This window comes from Atractosteus spatula, chromosome 5, assembly GCF_055471065.1.
Source record: "Atractosteus spatula isolate fAtrSpa1 chromosome 5, fAtrSpa1.hap1, whole genome shotgun sequence".
Taxonomy (NCBI): domain Eukaryota; kingdom Metazoa; phylum Chordata; class Actinopteri; order Semionotiformes; family Lepisosteidae; genus Atractosteus; species Atractosteus spatula.
This window is the reverse complement of record NC_142710.1, coordinates 8,918,650-8,938,376: the sequence shown is the minus strand read 5'-3', so window position 1 is coordinate 8,938,376 and position 19,727 is coordinate 8,918,650. Positions and strand designations below refer to the sequence as shown.

General features: G+C 42.7%; 1 protein-coding gene across 1 annotated transcript; it reads right to left on the bottom strand.

Annotated features, from left to right (window-relative positions):
- Positions 1-225: 225 nt before the first annotated feature.
- Positions 226-9,850, bottom strand: LOC148833993 (transmembrane protease serine 9-like). The gene is made up of 9 exons (XM_088916273.1): positions 9,796-9,850; positions 5,580-5,742; positions 5,029-5,300; positions 4,422-4,582; positions 3,309-3,894; positions 2,761-2,929; positions 1,722-1,978; positions 1,415-1,512; positions 226-522 (listed from the first exon to the last, which is right to left on the bottom strand). The coding sequence occupies exons 1-9, from the start codon at positions 9,848-9,850 to the stop codon at positions 226-228; spliced, it is 2,058 nt and encodes a 685-aa protein (XP_088772399.1).
- Positions 9,851-19,727: the final 9,877 nt, after the last annotated feature.

Below are 19,727 nucleotides of genomic sequence, written 5' to 3'. Positions count from 1 at the left end.
ATGCTGAGATATATATATATAGATTTTATTAAACCTTTCTGGCAAGAAAATGAGTAATCACATTCAGAGACGCTTGTCACAATTTGTCTAAATTGTGCTGCAGAGACCCAGCGGGGTTCAAAGCTGAAAAAGGAGCAGAAAACGTTCAGCATCATTTGTGGTCAGCAGCAGGGAGAGAGAAGTTCTTGTTCCAGGCGCTACAGCGGTCCAGTGAGTGGACAGGGCTCAGGGTGCGGAGGTCCAGGCGGTCAGCAGGAGGGACAGGACAGCCAGCAGCAGGACAGTGTGTCCCAGGGAGGGGGCACTGCTGGGGGCGCGGGTGGCAGTGAACACGATGTTGCTGTTGATGAGGGGCAGGGTGGGGCCCACGTTGCTCTGCAGGAAACTCTGGTATCTGGACACCTTGGGAAACACCCCCTGATGGGAACGAGCCACAGGTCCTCCAGTGTTGTTCACTGCAACAATGCTGGCCTGAATCCAGACAGATCCCTGTTTACACACCAGGGGATCCCCTGACTCTCCCTGGACAGAGAGAAACAGAGAGAGAGAGGTTAATACAGACACACTGACTGGACACTCCAGTACATTAACACTGCACTGAGAGAGAGAGGGGTTAATACAGACACACTGACTGGACACTCCAGTACATTAACACTGCACTGAGAGAGAGAGGGGTTAATACAGACACATTGACTGGACACTCCAGTACATTAACACTGCACTGAGAGAGAGAGGGGTTAATACACACACACTGACTGGACACTCCAGTACATTAACACTGCACTGAGAGAGAGAGGGGTTAATACAGACACACTGACTGGACACTCCAGTACATTAACACTGCACTGAGAGAGAGGGGTTAATACAGACACACTGACTGGACACCCCAGTACATTAACACTGCACTGAGAGAGAGGGGTTAATACAGACACACTGACTGGACACTCCAGTACATTAACACTGCACTGAGAGAGAGATGGGTTAATACAGACACACTGACTGGACACTACAGTACATTAACACTGCACTGAGAGAGAGAGGGGTTAATACAGACACACTGACTGGACACTCCAGTACATTAACACTGCACAGAGAGAGAGGGGTTAATACAGACACACTGACTGGACACTCCAGTACATTAACACTGCACTGAGAGAGAGGGGTTAATACAGACACACTGAACACTACAGTACATTAACACTGCACTGAGAGAGAGAGAGGTTAATACAGACACACTGACTGGGCACTGCAGTACAAGTAGAGCACGAGAAGGACTGAGGCTCTCATTGACTAAACTGAAACAGTTACTGTCTTCATGAGTCCAGATTAAGTATTATCTGTATTCCAGATGAAGATACCAAAAATTAATTTCATAGAAGAATCAGAAGAATTCAGTGCCGGAATGAGTGGATACCTGCTGAAGGTCCAGCGGTCCAGTACAGAGGTTGTCACCTGAAGAGACGTTCATACACTTAGTGATTGCTGTGGACACTTCCTGGAAGGTGTTCTCACCTGACAGTAAAGGGACACACAAGGAACTTTAGAGATTGTGGGGGAAGATAACACAACTCTGAGTGAAGTGTCGTGATCAGGGATGATAGCACTCTACACATAGACCTCAAGGAATCTGTGTGAAGCACCTTGACAACAGCACTGTCCACACTGGAGAGTCTGTGTCCCACACTGTGATCCTGGACCTTGAACTAATATCCCAGTCTCACCTATTCTAGTTGTGTTTCTCCAGCCAGTGATCCAACACTGAGTTCCTATGGGAAATGAGACTCTCTCCCCAGCCAGGCAGATGGGCAGGATATATTTTGTGAAGGAGACCTTGGTGACCAGTTTCAGGAGGGCGATGTTGGTGCCACCAAGCTGGCTGGTTTGAACACTCTGGATCCCCAGGGATCTCTCGAAGGGGCTTAAGACATTCTTCTTCAGTTTTCCCAGAACCACTTTCCATTCCCCGACAATCACCGGACTGGAGGGATATAGAGGAGGAAGTACAGATACACTGGACAGCACCACACGTCAACACTGAAGAGGAACTCACAGGGAAAGATAGATGACAGTAATCTCATTAACAATGTAAACCCTGTTGCATTGTCTGGATTTGTTAGTGTGTTTAAATTAACAACATTGCTGTCACTTTCAGTTAAATTCATGAGCCTGAATTATACCCATTACTGTGTTGATGTGTAATTCAGTATTAGTATTAGCTCAGAGGATTGTCTAAATGTCTGACATTATTCCTGTGTCTCTGACTCGGGTCACGGTTCTGATATGGACTCAAGGTGTAAGAACCTCCAGTCGCCTTTGTCCCAATATCTGAACATAAGACTGATCCTGAGACTCTCTACCTGGGTTTTATTGTTACTGTGACTAATAGTGATTTCATTTATTACCAGTCCACGGAGTAGTACTGTTTCAACACCAGGGGTGAGTTGGAATCAACCTGAATAAAAAGGGCAGGTAAGGTTTCATCTGTACCTGGGTAGGATGGACAGGTGAGGTTTGGTCTCTACCTGGGTAAGAGGGACAGGTGGGGCTGGTCTATACCTGGGTAAGAGGGACAGGTGGGGCTGGTCTGTATCTGGGTGAGAGGGACAGGTAGGGCTGGTCTATACCTGGGTAAGAGGGACAGGTGGGGTTGGTCTATACCTGGGTAAGAGGGACAGGTGGGGTTGGTCTATACCTGGGTGAGATGGACAGGTGGGGCTGGTCTCTACCTGGGTAAGAGGGACAGGTGGGGTTGGTCTGTACCTGGGTAAGCACTGTGCAGCTGTCATCACCCAGTCCCCGGTAATGAGCGTCCCTCCACACACATGCCTCCCTTTCCAGTATAGATTGGCCATCCAGGGCCAGGACCCTTCTGCAACTGACTGACCCTTGAGTAGGCGTGGTTTGATTTTGGGCCTCCCACAGACTTGTACTGAAAAACACAGTGAGACAGCAGAGTCACCTCCAGTGGACTGGAGAGATTGCCCACATCCTGCATAGTGATGTCACATATCCTCATGAAGAATCAAATATCTAATTCAGCACTTATAGGAAGATCATTTTCCAAATAGCAATAAAAATATTTAGTGCTGGCTTACAAAATGCAATTACCAAGACACCTGGACCCCTCTACCATCTACCAGCAGAGAGGAGGACAGGATTACAGGAAAGCAGAGTATGTGAGACAGCAGGTAACTCCTTAACTGGCTTTAGCCTATAACAATTAAAAGATAAGTGCTTTATGAGGATAACAATTCTGAATATTACACAGATGGTGTCTCATTCATAGAAACATGCACAGATTAACTCACTAGGGAGTGCACCAGAAATGGATACTGAAGTTGAAGCAGTAGAGGGAGCAGTGGTCACTGGTGCTGTAGTAGTAGAAGGAGCAGTGGTCACTGGTGCTGTAGTAGTAGAGGGAGCAGTGGTCACTGGTGCTGTAGTAGTAGATAATGCATTAGGCACTGGTGCTGTAGTATTAAAGGGAGCAGTGGACACTTGTGCTGTAGTAGTAGAAGGAGCAGTGGTCACTGGTGCTGTAGTAGTAGAGGGAGCAGTGGTCACTGGTGCTGTAGTAGTAGAGGGATCAGTGGTCACTGGTGCTGTAGTAGTAGAAGGAGCAGTGGCCACTGGTGCTGTAGTAGTAGAGGGAGCAGTGGTGTCTGGTAATGCAGTTGGCACATTACATGTGGAATTACTGCTGAAGACCTCAAACTCTGTAGTGTTCGACCCAATTTGTTCTTTAATCCAGGACTTGTAATTGGACACTCCTGTATGAACCATTAAGTATCTGGGACAATAGTTTCTAAAATTTACAAATCCAGCTTGAATCCAGGTAGACTCATGTTTACACACCAGAGGACTCCCTGAGAGAAAGATAGGGTAAAATAAATCCTACAATGAGAAAGAGAAAATAATTAATATAGACAAAATGACTGACTTAAAACTACAGTACATTAACAGTGATCTGAGAGAGAGAGGGGTTAATACAGACACACTGACTGGACACTCCAGCACATTAACACTGCGATGAGAGAGAGGGGTTAATACAGACACACTGACTGGACACTCCAGTACATTAACACTGCGATGAGAGAGAGGGGTTAATACAGACACACTGACTGGACACTCCAGTACATTAACACTGCGATGAGAGAGAGGGGTTAATACAGACACACTGACTGGACACTATAGTACATTAACACTGCACTGAGAGAGAGAGGGGTTAATACAGACACACTGACTGGACACTATAGTACATTAACACTGCACTGAGAGAGAGGGGTTAATACAGACACACTGATAAGAAGCTCTATCCCTGTTTCCCACATCATATAACAAAATACAGGCTTTGTTTTCTTCTGTAATCCTACTGTGTAGTTTAGTGCCATGTGTGTATAATAAACCGCTACTTCATTTACCGAACAGGATGATATGTTGGCCTGAATCACACCAGCACAGATCATCGTTTCTGTTACATATGGAAAACTGTAGAGGTTATAGATTTGATCAACACACTCTTTGTTCTCAATGAGGGGCAGCTGGACCTGTTGTAGGGTCTGGTTCCCTGACAAAAATGTTGCTGAAAGACAAAACAAGAAGGTGGTCAGTGTCCTTCCCTCAGTCAGTGACAGACTCTTCCATCAGCTCTACAATGTGAGGATCCTGAGGTTTTACTCATCCTGGTTCAGAGCAACATCTCCACCTCCAATCAAGGATTCAGACACTCAGCAGTAAGGAATCGGCTGTGAAGGAGCAGTGTATTCATTCCTGTGTTACAGCTGTGGAGTCTGTGGAGTGAATGTATGCAGCAGCAGTGTGCTGGTGTAGGGGCTGATGGAAAGTGACTGGGTGACTGATGACACGTATGACTTATGTCACCTCTGACCCCCTGTCCACTGGCAGAGATCAGTCAGAGTCAGAGACAGGGGCTGCTGAAGGGGAAGTTCGTGAGAGGAGTAAATGAAGAAGAGTGTTATACAAAGGCTTTAACATGTGGAAAGACACAGGAGTGTTAGATTAACCTACTTCTGTCTGTCATGTTGCCCCAGCCGGTGAGCCAACAGCTGGTCCCATTGTGGAAGGAGCTGCCGGTGTCGGCCAGACAGATGGGCTGGATGTAGTCAGTGAAGTTCACAGGGCTGCTCAGCTTCAGCAGGGCGATGTTATCATAATAAATATAGGAAGTGTAGGGGTGAAGAATGATCGTCTGGACCCCTCTGAACACTTGATGAGGATTCGAGCCCAGCTGTGTCTGTCTGCCCAGGTACACTGTCCACTGACTGGCAATTCTGTTGGTCCTGGAGAGAGAAGTCATCATTGTCAAAGGTCAGGTGTACTACAATGTGTAAACTCATTGCTGTTCCCTCTTTTTTCACCTGATTATACGTAATATCACACTTCCTTTAATTGGTGCTTTAACAAAAGTCAGCAGTTTCGCCCTAAACTAATCACGTTTCAGAGCTGTCACTGTTGTCCTCACTAGTTATCGGTGTTATAGAATATAAAGATTGACGATAGCTAAGGCCTAAAAATGCATCTCTGAGAATATATATTGAAGATCCCTTCTACTTCCTTACCAATAGAAGCAAATTGCAGATGTCAGCACCCAGTCACTGTTGATCAGTGAGCCTCCACACAAGTATTGACCATTCCAGTGCAGGCTGGCCTGCCAGGGCCAGGACCCCTCCTGGGCATAGTCTCCCTGCAGGACACTGGGATTCAGGGGCGCCTGGCCGCAGGCTGGAGAGACAAGAGACAGAGAAGAGAGACTGAGGGTGAGCTGTCCATCTCCCATCCCAACTTCCCAAACACAGTGACTCTAAAACAGATAAATCTGTACAAAAACAGATTCAGCTGCACATTCAACACTAGAACTAAAAATAGAAAATTTAACTGTTGAGAATTATATCTGTTGTTTATTTTACACCTTCACTTAATGGAAAACACTGTAACCTCCTGGAACATGACATCTGACATCTGCTAAGCTAATAAAAATATAAAAATAATAACAGCTATGAAGTAATGCAACAACGAATATGGAATTTTGATAGAGGTGACTCTTTAGATTTTCTGTACTTTATTGAATTTGCTTGTTCAAATGTACAGCCACTCTGAATGCACATTTTACCAGCCAAAGAAGATAGATGTCACTATCATACACTCTTAAGGGCGCTCCGACTCTTTCACTTTGTTGTTGATTTTGTGCACCTGCCTCCTATCCACCCCCCTTATATAAGCCAGACTCTTACTATTCCTGGCTCAGCATTGGAAGATGGACGTCCAGAAGCCCACCTACCAGCGGGTCCTGGAGTGGCCCAACAGCATAGGCTTCATCACGGCGTCCTGACCATCTGGGTCCGGGGCTCGGAGCGCCTAGCCTCGTTAGCCCACTTTTATTCCCAGTCCCTGCACCGGATCCCATTCCGGTTTTTAAACCTTGTCTGGTCTTTGTCCTGGTTGAATTAACCGGCTCTGGAATTTTGGACTTCACCCTGGATTTCCCTTTGGACCCCCTTGGACTAGTTCGCCAGGACCACGCTAACCCCCCCCCGAGCCCCAGTGCACAGTCACACACCCCTGTTTGTCAACCTGCCCTGTACCTCTTCGTCTCCTCCCCGTGTCAGTTTCACTTACTCCGGATTATACCGTCCACATAGGCTCCTGACCAGCGCTTCGTTACAATAGATAGGTTACACTTTTGGTCGGTTAGATGTTAGTGTTAGTGAAACGATTGTGTTATTTACTGTTTTACTGCTGTACATCTTTAAATTCTCTTAATATTGAATATCAATAAGGAGTCATGATAACTAAAGTGGAATTTTGGTAGCTGAAAAAAAACAACCTAAGTATAATGACATCTCTGAAATATAACTCTATTAATAATAATGAAAAATATAATATACATACCGTATATACCATATATAGCTGGCAGTGGTATACAAAAATAAGGCGCACAACACTATTCTTCCTTCTTCATAAATATTTTCTGTATCAAAGTCTTTAACTCGATCACTTGCTTTGTATTTTTTTGAGTTTGGACATGTTCCTTTTAACTTCATTTTGTAAAATAAAGCATGCATTGGTGGCTTAGTTTGATCCCAGCCAATGCATTTAACAAATAGTCCCTTGGGCATAATAAAGATTCTTTCTGTAGTAATAAAACACAATAAATAATATGTATACAGCATTGAGATTTGTAATGATATTATGTATCACAGTATTTTAAATATTAAAATAATATTAATAATGCAAATGAACCTCCAGACCACCAATCTTTAAAGGAATTTAAAGATGTCCTAAAACAGAAATCACAATTGAGGTTTTTACGTCTATATTTGCTTTTAAATACTAATTTTTAAAGCCACTATGTATATGTTTTTGCTACCCTTTTTTTCTTCTTAGTAGTTGATAAAATTATAGTTTTTATAATCATTTGGTTTCACCGAAGTTGTTGAAGAGCCTTGTCGCATAGTGCCAATTTTATTTTTTCATTTCATTTTCTGATGTAACACTGAATGGAATGTCTAATGTCTTGGTGATTGCATAATCTCCTCTCCTCGCTGTATTCTTTTATAATCCTTGATGCGTGAAGAAGCACAAACCAAAAAACTTTGTGAAGCTGGAAATTTAGACTTCTGTTAACATATTTACTAAAGTCATCCGACTAAGTAAGCTCATTTTGTGAAACAACCCCCTGGTGCTCATTGATTCCCCAATAATCTAAACACAACACAACGCTGGCAGAACTGCCTGAACTCACACGTGGGTGCAAACTAGTGTTAATAACTATTCTGTTTTAAAATATTTCAGATTTGTATCTGTTGTAATTTTTAATGCAATGGCAAATATAATTCCAATTCTTCAGTTTTTACCTAATATTGTGAGTCATATACTCAGGTGTGTTGCATCTTTGATGTAGTTGGGTGTACAGTATTATTTAACACAGGTTTAGTCTTAGTGTTTGATGTTTGTGGTTTACTAACAAATCAAATCCGCATTTTTATTTATTCGTGGCATAATTTGTCTAATATATTTTTAAGTCACATTGTTAGGCAGTTACATCCACATCTATCTATGGCAGCATCCTGGTGCCACAAGGGAAAACAATGGAAAAATTACTGTTCTGTAAGTCATTCTTTGAAAGGCATTCAACTCTCTACATGCCTCTTTTTTACTTGCTTATTTGCTGTTAAATATGATATGATTTAAAGCCAATAGTGTATGTTAATACATTAATACAATTTCAATGTTAATACAATAATACAATTTCAAGAATTAAAGTCTAAAATAAAATGATCTGTTTGCTAGTTACTAGTTATACACAATTACTAATAATTCTTTATCCTGTATGGAATTAAAAACAAGACATTTTCTTCGTGTTACTGTACAGTATGATTTGTGCAGGAAAGCAGAATTAACTAACATTTACTTTTTTATTATTAAAATGTCCACATGCAGCTGGATTAACTGCGCCACCAGGCAGTTTTACAGAGTTTTGCAGTCCAGCATCAGATTACTTAAGAAAAATAAAAAACGGCGGTACCTTTTGGTTGTTGCTCTATACCACATGCCACCTTGTGCATTCTAAATGCCTACTTCTGTAGCAATACTCCCTTATTTTCATTCAGTCTTGCTATTAGATGTCATCCACTATCCACTTCTTAGAAGGAATTTTAATTTCAAAGCACACAAGTTTAATAACCTGATGTTATTTTCATTTTGTTTGGGAATACAGTAGTTGAAAGTTATTTAATACTTTCAAAAACTTAATGTCACATCTCTCACTGCAAATTAATAGTATTTTTACTGTATTGTGTCGCTTCTAGGGAGATAGCAAAGCAGATACACGTTTTCATAAAATAGACCCAAATGCAGGCATATAAAGACCAGAAAACCAGCAAGCATCTGCATGAGCAAACAGCAAGCTGTTTACAGCAAGCAAGTGTGGTACAAGCAAACTAGGCCCACAGCATAATAGAGACCAGGCGAGGTTTAAAGCCGGGTAAACACAAAAGGACAGAGCCAAGAGAAATCCGAACTCAGAGCTGAGAGAAACAAGAAGACATCATACTAACACCAAGCACAAGGGGGAAATCCGATGTATGTAGGGGTCCAGAATCCAGGAAGCAAACACGGAGAGAATGCAGAAACTTCAAACAAGGTGAAACTTGAAACTTAGTGAACTCTATGACAGAGTTTCAGAGCACTGCCAGATCACAGCTTATGTAGGCTTGAACCACCTGAGGCGGCCATGGTGGAGAATTGCCTCCAGGTGATACAAGACTCCTGTCAGATTAATTACCATGGCGACTGGCACTAAAAGACAGGTGGCTTGCTACTGTCTAAATACTAGTTCTGGACCATTTTTACCAGGTGTCCTTCCATACATCTGTAGCGATGAACATGACTGTGAAATCGTTAATGACAGACACCTGTCCAGAAGCTGTGTGAAGAACTGTTCTTCACAGTAAAAAGTGAAAGAAAAGATCTTAGGCTTAATGTTATGAGAGAAAATTCCGATTTTTAATTTTGAAATAAAATCGCAAAAGAATTGAAGCAGTTTCATCTGGGCTCTCTGAACCTCAAGAAGATAATTTAATCTTTTTAAAAAAACAGACCATTTTTACCAGACACAAATTCACTTTAGATTCGTCTCCTGTGTTATTCTTTTTTCAAAGGACCTTAGTTATTATCCTCTCCTGTGGATAAACTGTGCTGATAAATTAGGATAGTAGTGCTCATCAGAGCACTGAGAGACACAGGTCAGCCACTGGCCAGACAGACACCACCTACCTCTCACTGTCAGGATCAGAGCCGCCAACACGCAGAGACTGATGCCCACCGCCATGACTGCTAGTGTGTCAGTGTCCTGTCTCCAGCTTCTCCTTTCTCTCCTCTCTCCCTCTGTCTGTCTCCTGCTCTGATATACACACCTGGAGAGACAAACCTTGTGTCCCTCCCTCTCTCCCTCCCTCTGTTCTCATCCTCTGTTCTCTCTCTCTGTCTCTCTCTACATCTCTCCCTTCCTTTCAGTCCTCCTCTCCCTCAGGGTTTCACTGGGGATGTCCTGTTGACTTCAGTAATACTGCAGCTCAACGAATTTATAACAAAGAAACAATCAGTAATAAACCCACACAACAGGACAGGAGACACAGTGAGACAGAGGAGTGCACTTTAACTATGACCCCACTGTGATTTACAACACTTGTACCTTGATATCACTTTTCTGGATTCCCAAACGATTGAATGTTGAAATACCCACAAGAACTATCAGAGCTCTTCTTGCTCGCTGTCGATTTCTGTGACCCCTGTTAGCCATGGAAGAACCTGACTGCTTGATTCTGCAGAGGAGAGATTGATCAACAGTGTGAAAATGACTTTGGCAAAAGCCTCTCAGTGTCTCAGTTAATATCAGGTTCTACTCATGTAAAAGCTTCATTTATACATTATGACAAGTCCAGGACTAAGCTGTTAATCCAGGGTTTCTCTGTCTTTTCCATCCCACAGCACTTACAATACACTAACCTAAAGCTTTTCTTGCTTTTTATGTCCATGGATCATGAAACTCTACATGTGACTCCCGAATTTAACAGTCTTGCAGTGTGGTCTTTGTCTATCTGAAATATACAACATGACACTTTGGTTACTTCACAATTTAATATATAGTTCCCAATATCTGAAGTATTAATTTCTCTCTCACATGTAAGTTCTGCAGGAGGTGTAGTGGGAAATTTTACAACAGAACTTCCATGAATACTATAGTCCAAAACAGGACAGAAGACACAGAGAGAGACAGGAGATCACAAAGAAGCCCTCAATAATACACACAAACACAACAGGACAGGAGACACAGTGAGAGAGGGAAGTGGGCTTTAACTATGATCTCATGGTGATTTACTACACATTAACCTTGATATCACAGTTCTGGATTTTATATCAACACAATAATTACAGTGTGTGAGCTATCTGTGATTGATCAAAAGGTTTTATGTGCAGAAATGTGGTTTCATGGTACAGAAATTCAGGGAAGTCTTATTTGCAGTGGTGCATCACAGGAACTTGTTTTTGCTGTTTTGTGGCTCTGCAGGTAGTTTCCATCAGAAGCTCTTAAGCTCACAGGTTGTTTTCTATTATTTGAAATAAGAAGTCTTCCCCTTTACGAACTCATAGGATTAGTTCTGCAATAGATGAGAGAATATTGAAATACCCACAAGAACGGACAGAACTCTTCTTGCTCACAGTCAATTTCTGATAGCCCTGTTAGCCATGGAAGAATCTTATGTAGAAGTCTGACCCTGACACAAGATTATTTCTGACCTGGCTTGAGTGCATTTTAAACATCCCCTGTTGTGTGTGACATTTCAGAAGTAACTGCAAGGAAGGGATGACATCTCCTGGAATAGCCACTGTCCTACGAACAGAATTATTTTCTACAGTTCTAACAGTGTACACAGGCAATGGTCACTTCTAAACACTCATTCATGGTAATAACACAGGGTCACCAGAGCTGTACTCAGACTATAAAAGCTTCCTGCAAAACTGCTTGTGCTCGGAGCTCTATGGGGGAGACACCTGGTGTGTCTCCTTTGGGATTCTCCAGAAATGGCCTATTCCAGCACAAATTAAAACTCATTTTAAACCCTCACTGAAGAGCCCTGTGACTTCTTACATCTCTACAATCCGCTGGAAGATCTTCATGTTTCTGTGGTGTAAGTTTGCTGTGGGATGGAAAAGGCTGAGAAACACTGGATGAACAGAGACTCTGTAGCAGCTTAGTCCTGCACTTGTCGCAATGTATAAATGAAACATTTACATGAGCAGAAATTGATATTAACAGTGAAAAACTGTCTTTGTCAAACTCATTTTCATACTGTGGATCAATATATCCTCTGCAGAATCGAGAAGGCTCTCAGATATTGACTGTGAGCAAGAAGAAAGGAAGAAAAAACATTCTCAGGAATAGTCACTAATGTCTCCTAATCCTTCACTTGTACATATCAAGTTCTCCTGTTGTCAATGTTTCATTTCTAGATTGTAAAAATCGCAGGACTGTTCATCCATTTTTTCTCAGCCTTTTCCATCTCACGACACACTTACTCCGCTCTTCAGTGAGGGTTTAAAATGAGTTTCAAATCAGCTCCACCTGATTCTGAGCCACAGCTACAGCACAGCCACACTGCAGCCCCAGGCAACACCTCCACAACGCCTGACAACACCGGATCACACAGCGGTTTGTAAAACCCACTTCAAATGCACAAAATGAGATCATTATCAATCAGAAATGGAAACTGGACACGGGCAGACCTGGCTGCCCAGAGAGGACAGCCTCAGTGACCACAGCCTGGCCAAAGAAACTGGACACAGGCAGACCTAGCTGCCCAGAGAGGACAGGCTCAGTGACCACAGCCTGGCCATAGAAACAGGACACAGGCAGACCTGGCTGCCCAGAGAGGACAGGCTCAGTGACCACATTCTGGCCATAGAAACTGGACACAGGGAGACCTGGCTGCCCAGAGAGGACAGGCTGTGCTCCCACTGCCAGCGGGGAGAAAGAGAGACAGAGGTGCACTTCGTACTGCACTGTGACAAATATTCTGGGATTAGACAAACATTTTTCCCCAAATTTACAAATCTTATATCAGAACTCCCACACCTGCCAGAACAGCTCCCAATCCTACTGGGAGAGTTCAGGTGAACTGGCAGCCCAGTATGTGATCTCCTGTCACAGATTGAGAAACAGTGAGCCTGTCTCTCAATAATGCTCCATATGTCTGTATGTAAATGTATTATGATGTGTCTGGTTAGTAAATGTCTGCAGATCTTATGTTAACTGTATATGCTTTGGCAACACTGATTTATTCTTTGGTCATGTCAATAAAACTTCTTGAATTGAATTGAGAGAGGAGATCACAGAGAATCCCTCAGTAATAAACACACACAACAGGACAGGAGACACAGTGAGAGAGAGGAGATCACAGAGACTCCCTCAGTAATAACCACACACAACAGGACAGGAGACACAGTGAGAGAGAGGAGATCACAGCAAATCCCTCAGTAATAAACACACACAACAGGACAGGAGACACAATGAGAGAGAGGAGATCACAGAGAATCCCTCAGTAATAAACACATACAACAGGACAGGAGACACAGTGAGAGAGAGAGGAGATCACAGAGAATCCCTCAGTAATAAACACACACAACAGGACAGGAGACACAGTGAGAGAGAGAGGAGATCACAGAGAATCCCTCAGTAATAAACACACAACAGAACAGGAGACACAGTGAAAGAGAGGAGGTCACAGAGAATCTTCATAAAGGAGCAACATGACTTAAACATACTGTAATACAGCTCAATGCTAACAATCTCCTGGTAATAAATAGTCACAGCAGGACAGGAGACACAGGGAGAGAGAGGAGATCACAGAGAATCCCTCAGTAATAAACACACACAACAGGACAGGAGACACAGCGAAAGACAGAGATCACAGAGACTCCGTCAGTGATAAACACACACAACAGGACAGGAGACACAGTGAGAGAGGGAAGTGGGCTTTAACTATGATCTCATGGTGATTTACTACACATTAACCTTGATATCACAGTTCTGGATTTTATATCAACACAATAATTACAGTGTGTGAGCTATCTGTGATTGATCAAAAGGTTTTATGTGCAGAAATGTGGTTTCATGGTACAGAAATTCAGGGAAGTCTTATTTGCAGTGGTGCATCACAGGAACTTGTTTTTGCTGTTTTGTGGCTCTGCAGGTAGTTTCCATCAGAAGCTCTTAAGCTCACAGGTTGTTTTCTATTATTTGAAATAAGAAGTCTTCCCCTTTACGAACTCATAGGATTAGTTCTGCAATAGATGAGAGAATATTGAATATCCACAAGAATGGTCAGAACTCTTCTTGCTCACAGTCAATTTCTGAGAGCCTTCTCGATTCTACAGAGGATATATTGATCCACAGTTTGAAAATGAGTTTGACAAAGACAGTTTTTCACAGTTAATACCAATTTCTACTCATGCAAATGTTTCATTTATACATTGCGACAAGTGCAGGACTAAGCTGCTACAGACTCTCTGTTCATCCAGTGTTTCTCAGCCTTTTCCATCCCACAGCACACTTACACCACAGAAACATGAAGATCTTCCAGCGGATTGTAGAGATGTAAGAAGTCACAGCGCTTTTCAGTGAGGGTTTAAAATGAGTTTTAATTTGTGCTGGAATAGGCCATTTCTGGAGAATCCCAAAGGAGACACACCAAGTGTCTCCCCCATAGAGCTCCGAGCACAAGCAGTTTTGCAGGAAGGTTTTATAGTCTGAGTACAGCTCTGGTGACCCTGTGTTATTACCATGAATGAGTGTTTAGAAGTGACCATTGCCTATGTACACTGTTAGAACTGTAGAAAATAATTCAGTTCATAGGACAGTGGCTATTCCAGGAGATGTCATCCCTTCCTTGCAGTTATTTCTGTAATGTCACACACAACGGGGGGATGTTTAAAATGCACTCAAACCCGTTCAGAAATGACTCAGGCCAGGGTCAGACTTCTACAACATTATGTCTTGGGATCCTGAAACAGTGAAGTGTCCCTACATGTGACTCCCGAGTGAACAGTCTCGCAGTGTGGCCTGTGTTACTCCACAGCGACTGTATCTGATGTCTTGATTGCTTTCTCACAGGCCTCCCTGCCGGGTCAGTCTCTGGGCTCAAGACTGGTGGGTTAAGGGTTCAAGACACTGCTGTTGGACCTTGAGTGAGGTACTTCAGTCCAGTGGCTCCAGTTCACCCAGCTGTGATGACAGGAACCATTGGAGTTTTTTAGAAAAGTGGATTTACTGTACAAATACACGTTCATACCTCTCTTTAATCCACAGTTGTGACCAAGATACACTGCTCAGGGGGACTGACCTACAGTAAATGCCTATGACTTTTGGCAAGTGTTAAGATGTGCAAGTTAACATTCATGCTTTGGTGCAGTAGGTATCGCCTTCCAGCCCTTAAGAACATAGAGAAAATTTAATGACGGAGCTTAACCCTCCTTTTCCTGTAAAACTTCTTCCTTGTGAGCTTTCATCATTCATAGGTAGATCTTATTATTTTCATGATTGTTTTGAGGGGGAGGGGGGGCTCTGTGATGACCTGGTGTCCTGATCCCTGTTCACTTCACACTGACGAAGACCAGGATCAACCCTGCTCTGCTTGAGTGCAATCTACCTCCCAGTTGATATAATTAATTACTGTACTTTTCTTTACATCAAGCTTATTTTCTTTCAGGAAATGATTTGCCTGTATATTCATCACTATGGCTGCAATTCTTTTACACATCAGATGCACTGTGTTTGGCAGCAAGCCTCAAAATAATAATAATAATAATAAACTTTATTTTATATAGCGCCTTTAAAGGTGGCTTCTCAAAGCGCTGTACAGAATGACAACAGCAAAAACCGCAATTGAAAATAAATAATTAAAAGATATACAAGATAAACATGATGAGAATACACAGAGGTGACAGTAGATGGTGGTACTAAGTATAATAGGAGACGAGAGGTAAAGAACAGAACCAGTTCAGTAAAGGCTCTTCTAAAGAAGAGGGTTTTGAGTCTGGATTTGAAGGAGTTTAGAGAAGGTGACTCTGATATCCTTGGGGAGAGAATTCCAGAGCTTGGGGGCATAACAGGAGAAGGCCCGGTCACCCATACAATGTAGACGGGCTTGGAGGACAGATAGGAGACCAGACTTAGAAGAGCAAAGGGGAGTAGAGCAATAATAGCTCAGACAGGTACTGAGGTGCCATGCAGAACCTTATAGGTGAGCTTGAGGAAAAACCTCATTGATCACCCTGCAGCTCAGCACTGGCAGCCCCATTGGAGCTCAGCAGTGTGAGTCTGGTCAGTACCTGGAGGGGAGACTCCTGGGAAAGCTGAGGCTGCCGCTGGAAGAGGTGTTAGTGGGGCCAGTAGGGGGCGCTCACCCTGCGGCTCATGTGGGTCCTAATGCCCCAGTATAGTGACGGGGACACTCTACTGTAAAAAGGTGCCGTCCTTCAGTTGAGACATAAAACTGAGGTCCTGACTCTCTGTGGTCATTAAAAATCCCCACTGAGAGCTGGTTGAGCAGACTAGAGCATCATCCAGGTGGGGGGACACACTGGTGGGGGTGGAGGGGATCCCCATTACCTGTAAAGCGCTTTGAGTGGAGTGTCCAGAAATGTGCTATATAAGTGTAAGCAATTCTTCTTATTATTATTATTATTGTTATTATTATTATTGATCATGTCAATGGCACAATCTGAGACAAACATATTCACATTTCTGAATCCCATTTCAAATGCCTATGAACATAACATGATGCCCTGAGCCACCACACAGCCAAACCACAGATAACCTACAGTGTAGATGATAAACTCACTGTTAGCTCCCAGTTATTTAATTGTTCATTAAAAACTGAACGTTGAAAAACAGTGATCTTTTACATATATGGATTCATTGCTCAGTGTACTTAGACTGTCAGATGTTTTGAGCAGGTCTTTAGATTGGTTTTTGTGCACATCAGCAGTCTGCAGCCAACACTCTCTATCAGCTTGCCTTGGGCATTGCCTCACCCCCGATCACATGGCTGTTGAGCAATGCATGTCCTGGGATGGTTGACTTTTCCCAGGGGCTAATAATCCCACATCAGTGGCTCTGTCACATCATCAATGCAGCGAGTCTGCCCATGTTCTGACGTTACAGAGGACTCTCTGAGGACATCTCCTCAGGGTCAGTCTCCGCCTTCTGTTCTGTGTGTTTCTGTGCTTTTAAACGTTGGGCTGTTGAGTGTGGTCCCAGGGTAAATTTAGGCAAAATGGGTTCCTTTTGTCAGTGTCCTGTACACCAGGTGGATTTAATGTAGTTATACTCATTCACCCTTCGAAATTTCTTGTATTAACTCTTTCTTGTAGTTTGGACACCTGATTTCTACTTTTCTTTATCTCTTTCATCTGTACCAATAAACTCATCATGTTATTACAAATAAGTTGTTAGAGAATAGGGTGGGGAACTGAAATAGTTAAAAAGCCCCAAATGTCATCAGTTATACCTTTGAAGCAAGAGATTTCTTTATTCTCTGTCACAGCTCTGGCAAAGGAGTAATCCAAGGCACACCAGGCCAAATAAATATTTATTAACAAGCCAGTGACACCAAATTAAATGATTCACATGATACCCAATCTCACACGTATATAACATTAAACAAAACAGTCTGTGTCAGAGGCCTACATTCTCAAGACCCAGAAAACTCAGACTGCTAATCCGGTAATCTGAAATCGTATACAATGTCTAAACAGGCCAACAGGAGAAACAATCTAATATCCTAAACGATCAGACTACAACTTAATGCTCAATCTCTCTTCCTGTAAACTAAGATGCCCCAGAGTGAAGGGGGTTCTGCCTTTTCTAAAAATATATCACCAAATAAGAGAGAATGTCTTTAGCCTGGGGATTCCACACATTAGGAAATCCAATTTATTTTTTAAATAAAAGGGGACCAAAGGAAGGAAGGCGAGCCTTCTTAATCAAGTCTCCAGTGATTTAGGTAGACTCTGGTCTCCATGACTGATCTGCACAAGGTCCTCTTGTCTGTCATGTTTCTTCTGCCTTTTTCCTCTCTCTTCCCCTTTCTCTGTTCCCTCTCTTGCCTTCTCTCTCCTGTGTCTTCTTATGATGTCCTATTGTGTGTGGAATATTTCTTCTATCCAGATTAACTCATCAGAACATGTGTGATTACCGGTTCTGCTCGCTCGCCTGTAGCCGGGACAACAATTCCATTGTTTTTATATTTCATGACACTGCCCTCCACCTCCTCCCTTTGCCTCAGCCGTGACGATATTCCGTTTTAAATGCAATTTCCCACACGGGATCAATAAAGTATCTATCTCTACCATCTAAATGCTAGAATTGTCTACCTTTTTAAAGAGGAGTAAGTGACAATAATGGTAAATTTCTAGACAATGAAAGAGAAAAGGCTGATGTATTTACTCTCAGGTATTTGCTAATGAACATACTTTTTATTTGCTAATGAACATTTTCTTTTATTAAAACTGCATCAGCATGGAATAAGAAGAAGTGTTTGAGGTACTAGAAGCTCTTGGGGTTAGTAAATTAATAAATCCCCAGGACCTGATAGTATCTTTCCAACTGTACTCAAGGAAATGGGAGATGTTATTCAGAACCCACTGGCTTCTCTCTCCCAACAATTGCCCAAGATCGGAAATTTGCTAGTGCATCGCATATAGTTAGTGGGGCCAGCAGGGGGCGCTCACCCTGTGGTCCATGTGGGTCCTAATGCCCCAGTATAGTGACGGGGACACTCTACTGTAAACAGGCGCCGTCCTTCGGTTGAGATGTAAAACCGAGGTCCTGACTCTCTGTGGTCATTAAAAAATCCCAGGGTGTTTCTTGGAAAGAGTAGGGGTATCACCCCGGTGTCCTGGCCAAATTTCCCCCCTGGTCTTTACCCATCATGGCCTCCTAATAACCCCCCTCTCTGAACTGGCTTCATCACTCTGCTCTCCTCCCCACTGAGAGCTGATGTGTAGGGAGCGTTCTGGTGTACTATGGCTGCCGTTGCATCATCCAGGTGGGGCTGCACACTGGAGTGTCCAGAAAAGCGCTATGTAAGTGTAAGCAATTATTATTATTATTATTATTATTATAAACATGACGACAAACCTGACCCAAGTAGCTAAAGACCACTAGGATCTAATACTACCACATGTAAGGTTCTGGAAATGATTAAAAGAGCTAAACCAGAGGATCACCTGTTTAGAAATACCATCCATAGGTAGGTCTTGCCTAACCAAACTTATTAGAGTACTTTGAACTGACAACAACAGATATGGACAGACCGTGAGGCGTCGTGTTGAGATTTTCTGAAAGTTCCCTGTAAAAGATCAATTCTCAAATTGTGTTTCATCGGTACAGAGAAAAGCAGCTAGATGCTTTCGAAGACTGAAGAGGAAGGTCCTATGCTGACAGGCTGAAAGAACTGAATGTTTTTTTTAGTCCTCAACAAATGGGACCATGAAGGCACCTGATCCAAAGTATTTGAAATCATCAAAGACACCAACAAGGTCACCCCAGCAGACTCAGACATCAACACCAACCAGAGGACACAAGTGGAACCCGCATGGAAGTGTATTTAAAGCTCTGTATTTAGAACTGGCGGCACTTCTTTACCCAAAGGGTTGTGGAAGGGTGGAACACGCTACCCAGCCATGTTGGTGCCATTTATATGTTGGCTTCATTCAACAAACAGCAGCTGGGCGAGATTCCTGGATCAATCATCTCCTCGGTACGACAGGAGACAGGCTGAAGAACTGCCTCTCAATTCTAATCTTTGTTATGTTGTTTTCTTTAAGTGTGTCAATAAACCCATTTAAGTTTGTTTCTAATTATATAACAAATCACAGTTCTTATGCTGATTATACAATGATTGCTGGGAGGAATATATTGAATAATATATTTAATATGTGTTTTGATAGTAAGTATATACAGTATTTCCTATGGCTAGCAGTGTGTGTGATGCTGAACAGTGGTAGAGTTTTTTCCTATAGTTTAATTTTTCCTATTGTTTTCCTAGTCCTTGTAACAAACTTTGTCTTTTCAGCCATTTTTGGCACCCCCTGGTGGTCATGCTGTTGTTACTACAGTCTGTAACTATAATTGACAATTGCAA

Coding starts and splice junctions, on each gene's coding strand:
- LOC148833993 (XM_088916273.1), bottom strand. CDS start 9,850: ATGGCGGTGGGCATCAGTCTCTGCGTGTTGGCGGCTCTGATCCTGACA. Junction 5,301..5,579: donor TCTGCAATTTGCTTCTATTG/GTAAGGAAGTAG, acceptor TTCTCTCTCCAG/GACCAACAGAATTGCCAGTC. Junction 523..1,414: donor GACCGCTGGACCTTCAGCAG/GTATCCACTCAT, acceptor CTCTCTGTCCAG/GGAGAGTCAGGGGATCCCCT.